At 33.2% G+C, this 6,033-nt stretch overlaps 1 protein-coding gene across 1 annotated transcript in view; it reads right to left on the bottom strand.

Annotated features, from left to right (window-relative positions):
- The window catches only part of LOC129753608 (uncharacterized), a 100,955-nt gene extending 95,854 nt beyond the window's left edge, over positions 1–5,101 (bottom strand). The window contains exons 1-6 of the mRNA XM_055749444.1: positions 4,697–5,101; positions 4,370–4,628; positions 4,187–4,313; positions 3,942–4,124; positions 3,454–3,880; positions 3,159–3,307 (exon numbers count right to left, since the gene is read on the bottom strand). Coding sequence (XP_055605419.1) covers positions 3,159–3,307; positions 3,454–3,880; positions 3,942–4,124; positions 4,187–4,313; positions 4,370–4,628; positions 4,697–5,087 — 1,536 coding nt within the window. The 5' untranslated portion in view covers positions 5,088–5,101. The remainder of the gene's footprint in view (positions 1–3,158; positions 3,308–3,453; positions 3,881–3,941; positions 4,125–4,186; positions 4,314–4,369; positions 4,629–4,696) is intronic.
- Positions 5,102–6,033: the final 932 nt, after the last annotated feature.

Below are 6,033 nucleotides of genomic sequence, written 5' to 3' on the forward strand. Positions count from 1 at the left end.
TTTTGCTTGAGCAATTCATACATAAAGAATATTAAAAATGTGAAGGTTTTATAAAATTTTTAATTTTTTATTTTTTTTTTTACAATAAAAATTAGGAATTTATTTTAAACCCTTATTTTCAAAATTAATTCTGAAATGTAGCAATTTTCATATAGATTTAAAAAAAAATGGATCTTCAAGGTTTCATTTAATAAAAACTTAATGTAAATTTTCAACTTAGCAGAGAATAAGCTTATTCTTTTTAGTGTAAAAAATTATTCAGAAATTATAATAAGAAATTAAGTTTGCAGTTCAAATCAGATTTGTTTTCTAAGCTTGTAACCTAGATTAAAATTTAAGATTTTAGTTTAAAACTTTGTTCCCGAGTAATTTTCAATATAGATAATATTAATCAATAAACCAAAAACAAATAATTCACAGCATAATTTTGCTAGAAGTTAAAGTTTAAGTTCTGGTCCAACATAAATTCATCATTAACGATATTTGCTGTGAATTTTTTGAAAATCATTGAAATCTAGACCTTCAAAGAACGAAATCTTCAAAATGAATCCAAAATTATAATAAAATTGCGGTTTCTCCTGGTTTGTTTTTCCAAACTAACTCTGTATGAATATAAAATTTTAATTTTTAAACCAGAATTAAATCTCAATTATTAAACAAAACTTTTAGCAGAATTTGAACTTGAATTTATTATTTCAATTTCGGATATGAATCCTGCCTTTTGAACCTCAGTTCAATATCTCAATTCCGAATCTGAAAACGATATTAACTCTAAGTTCCGGATAATAATTTCTTTTAATAATGCAACATTGTGAATAACTTTCGAATGCATGAATGTAAATTGATGAAATTTTCAGTGAAGCTACCTAGTGATGTAATGTGTACGTGTACAAAATTTGGTGACAATTTGTCAATTTGATTTTGAGATAGCGTCTTATACTGAAGTTATAACTGAGAGAGACCTAAAATCATTTGGAAATGAACTATTCGTTCAAAGTTCACATGGTTAATTGTTGAAGAAGTGATAATAGTGAAGATTATTGATTCCATGAAGTCAGATGAATGTGCGGGTTTTTTCAAGCTCAATCCTAAAATATGAATAAAGGAAGTGATAAAAAAAAGTCTAATTTTTCTGACTGGTTCGTCTAGCTAGCTGACTTATAAATATGCCAAACTTTATTTTAACAAGGTAGAAAAGCTGCCCACCGGTAAAATAACCAAAATACGATGGTCAAATCGTGCGCAAAATATTCGAACTGCCTGTGCGAAGAAATTTTGAAAAATTGGAATAGCAAAACGAACCCTTTAGCGGTTACCTGACAAGTTTTCATCCAGAAAATTTTCGTTGATAAGTCTCGCCTATATTTCCTAGAGATAAACATGGAGATAAAATTAAAAAAAAAAAAGTCTATTACGTGAGGAGTCTAGCGATCGGTGGAAACTGCAAATTACTCAGTCTTTCATAACGATTGACACGATAAATGATAAAAAAATTCAATGAAGACTGCCTCCAAATGCGACCGTTTTCTCTGCAAAGCACTTCAATGGGTCCAATAAAGCTTATACACTATTTAAGTTGAATCTGGAATCGTGCCATTACGCCAAAACTGTGGTGGAGTGATAAAAAGTCAAATAGGTTGTTATTGTACCGAATGAAAACAATCGGCTAAAAATGTTATAACTTCGATCGAGTTCAAAATTTTGAGATATTTTTAAGATCAAGCTTCAGGAAACAGAAAACCTAAAAAAATTGATTAAAAAAATGGTTTTATGTAAACATTATGGATGTCGCATGTGTTGCCAAAAAAAAAAGAAAAGAATTGAAAGTTGTCATGTTGTAGTCGTTGTAATTTTAATGTTTTTTTGTACATTCCGAATGATCAGTTTCGAATATCGAAAATGCATTTATTTGATGTATAAAGCTCAAAAATAAGATTCGATTCGGGCTTTTTTTCCCCAATGATGATCCAAATTGGATTTCGAGAACAAAACACAAATTAAAGAATGTTAAATCGTATCACAGACACCGAATTTCAATGTTAATAAGCAAGTTTGTTACCACAAAATCCAGAATTATTCAAACCTATGCTTATCAGATATTTTTCCGATAATATCAAGGCCGTGCAATTTCGGAACATGTACCTCAATATCTGCCAATAACCAAATCATTCAGTGAATATAATGAATAAAACTTTATATTGAAGAACATCTGTCAATTTGAAATCATATTTAAAGTTCCAAAAAAATCGTTAATGTTAATTTTGATGAAATTTGATGAAATCATTTTAGTCGTTCATCCAAAATTTGATTAAGAATTTGAAATTTTGAGTTTGGAGATGAAAATTTCGCTTGACATTGTCTTGTTGCTGCGGCCATGCCTTAACACAAACAATTTGTTGCATTCAACTAAGTCAACGGAATTTACTCATTCACACTGGCCTTGCTGCAATTGCACCAAACATAACTAGTAAAACTTCGGGTTTGCTCATTAACGGTTCAACTATGCTTTTAGATGCACTTTGACAATTTGTCAACGCACAAGAAAGCAACTAGCAACTCAACCTACATGTAGATTGCTTTATGTTTTGCTATGCACTTTGCACGTTGCAAAGGTTGAACTAAACGAATATTTAACCTTGATTTTTGCACGAAAATTCAAACGGTTAAATACTAGCCCCAGGTAGCAACACAATTCAGGTTCAACGGATAATTCATTATTAATCTCAATTTAAGGAGTTAGAAATAACAAGTTTTATTTTCTGGTGTTGTTCACATTACCAGTATCAAGCTAGTAAAATGTGATTTTTTTTAATTATCACGAATTCAAGGAAAAATTTCTTCGAAACTACTCTTCCAACTGCACCTTGAAAATTCTTCTTTACGAAAAATTACTTCGAACAGCTTTTTCCAAACACTTTGTGAGCTTTCATTTTGATAACTGTTATACACGTCAAACGCTATAAAAGCGAACGAAAAATAAACTTTAGCTGACATGAGCCAACATAAAAAAAAGCTCAACAGAAGATGAAATGCTCTCTCAGAAAAGTAGATTAAGTTATCAAGTTTCAGTTCAACAAAGAGTTAATTCAACTTAAAAATAAATTAACTCTCAAGCTACATGAAAAAATATTTATTAATAAAATTCTCAATTAGCGTACTTCGAAGGAAACTTGGGGTTCCTCAACCAGCTTCAGCATTGCATCCATACGAAAGCGTAAATCCTCAATTTTACAGTCCGTTGATAGCTTAAAACTTCGCAACAAATATACCACCATGACTTTCAAGCTCATCATCGCGTAACGGTACCCTAAAATTTAGAAAAAAAATTATTTAAATCAAAATATTTTTCTTAAAACAGGTTGGATAGTGAAAAATATTTTAATCATTTAAATTTAGAACAGTCTTTTCACAAAATGAAGAAAATTGAAATCGGAAATTTAAAACTAAACTCACCAATACAATCTCTTTTGCCACCACTAAAGGGAAGAAAAGCAAACGGATGTCTTCCAGCAGACCGCTCGGGAGAAAACCTCTCCGGATCAAATCGATCAGCATCCGGTCCCCAAACATCCGGCCGGCGATGTAGATTAATCAGGCTAACGAAGAACATCGTATCCTTGGGTATGGTCAAGCCCTCTGTTAGCTGAACATCTTTCATCGAAGCCCTCAATATATTCGGTGCCATTGGGAAAAGTCGGAGAACTTCTTTGATAATCATCTCGGTGTATTCCAGTTTACGTAAGGATTCTGGAGTAATCTCCAGTTTTCCATCTGAAGGATGAACGTCAACGATTTCTTGATAAACCTTTTCCTGTAACTCCGGATGAAGACCCAACATCAGAGCTAGAAACACCATTTCACCACCTGAAGTATCACTGCCCTGAAAATTTTTGAAACCAGCAAAATTTTTGTGAAGCTTTGATAAATTTAACAAAATTTACAGCAACAATCATCAAAAAAGTGTTGTGTAGAAGCTCATCCTCCGAAATTTGATCATTCACAAATAGGTCCAACAATTCGTTCAAAAAGGTTTGCGGTTTATGATAAATTTCGTTTTCTGGATCACTTCCGGTTGATGAAATTTTGTTTTTGTCCAACTGCTGGTCGAGTCTCTCTTTAATCATCTGAAAATTTTAACCAGTTTCAGTTGAATTTGAAAAACTCTCGCAATGATTTTCATCAAAACTGTTTTTCCATATCCGAAGGCTTCCTTTCTGGCATTGCAATCTTCGCGGTAATCCGACGTCAGTTGGTAAATCCATTCTGGGTACCAATAGAATCGGAACATCCTTCTAGAAACCAGCTCGAAGGACCTAAAAAGTCCAAAAACTGTGAGTCTTCAAAGAAACTTTAACTTCTTGAATCATACGTCTGCATCAAATGGACCAGTCTATCGGCCCCCGGATTCCTATTGATATCTACTCCCATGGTTGTTGAGCAGACCATTTCCAGTGCACATCGATGAACGAATTCAGATATCTGGAAGCTACCTGATCCGAGCTTCAATTTGGAATGTAACTTATCGACCAAAACTTGGCAGCACCTTTCAAAAATCGGAATATAGCCGTTGAGAATTTTCTGGTTGAACGTTGGATTGTAACGTTTCCTTTGCTGTTTCCAGTGATGGACTGAAAAATTTGTATGGCGACCGTGAAAAAATTGACTCACAAACTTTTTTCAAAAAATCTAAACTCACACTTGGCAGCAAACATTCCCTGTTCCATCTTCACAAAATTATACAAAAACGGCTTCTCCATACAATCTGGATGAGTCAAAATGCGTTGCACCATTTCCGGATCGCTGCTGCAAACGGCCGGAATCGGGCCCAGCCAAAAATTGAACAACGGAGCCGGATGAGCCATGGCTCCGGTGAAGTTCCGGAACATTTGCTCATCATTCTTCCACAGTACCAGTAGTCCGTTTCCAATCAAAGGGTAACGTGGTTCCACCGATGGTAGATTCCTAGCAAATGATGATTTTTTACTAATCAATCGATGAACAACGAAACCGATAAGTGTCAGCGCAAGTGCGACTAAATATAGCGGGATCATGACTCCGGTGCCGGCTGGAATCTGTTGAACTTTCATGCAAGTCACTGGTAAGTGGCTTACTAGACGCACTGCGCTATTCTGGAGTAAGGCGCTATTATCATCTCGAGAATCGAATGTTTATTCAAAAAGTCGTTTTTTGTTTCATACAATTTAAAAAAAAATGCCTCAATGTTTCTGACTACATATGATGTGAATTCAAAAAATTTAATTTTTTCTCAGTTTTGAAATTATTCGACCCTTTCACTTACCTGATACTTCAAGTAGTACTGTTTGTATTCTAATCACTATTTTGACTCTGATCGTTGTGCCTTCCCATATGCATTGTAAGTTCTGAGATCTAATACTGAGATTAACGATGATTAAAGGAGAATGCAGTGGAGCTGTGAGGAGCAAATGCCACAAGTTTGTCTTCGAGTATCATTCATTTGTTAACGATAGAAACTTTATTTTATTGTCCATGAACAGTTGAGTTGAACTTAGTTGGAGTGTTTTAAATTATGAATATGTACCAAAGTTTTAGCATACAATCGATCAGTTAAAAGATTAGGTTGATAAAAAAAATTGTGAGGCTCTTGGAGCCAAAGAGGTATAAGTACATGGAAGCTTATTTCGAGAAAACAGGCTTAAAGGTTGTTGTGATTCGCAATTTTCCATATATTCTTCGATTTTTTTTTATTTTGCTTTGGATCGTGAAAGTATGTAAATAAAATTCTAAAAATCAGAAAAATTACCAAATATAGTTTGTAATATGAAGAATCATTTTTTAGTGACATTTTTCCATCTTCGTGGCATTCGTATCATCTGAAGAATCGATTGGCAGCATTAACTCAAAATCGACCATTTTGTCACTTATAACATATTCGCATATACGATCTTATCTAAAAGTCCGTATAATGTTTAAGGTTCTTTAAAGCTTCAAAATAAATATTTTTTTCTGATTATTTCTTTTTTTCTTTATTCATTCATATTTACAATTATATTA

The sequence above is a fragment of the Uranotaenia lowii genome, chromosome 3, assembly GCF_029784155.1.
Source record: "Uranotaenia lowii strain MFRU-FL chromosome 3, ASM2978415v1, whole genome shotgun sequence".
Classification (NCBI taxonomy): Eukaryota; Metazoa; Arthropoda; class Insecta; order Diptera; family Culicidae; genus Uranotaenia; species Uranotaenia lowii.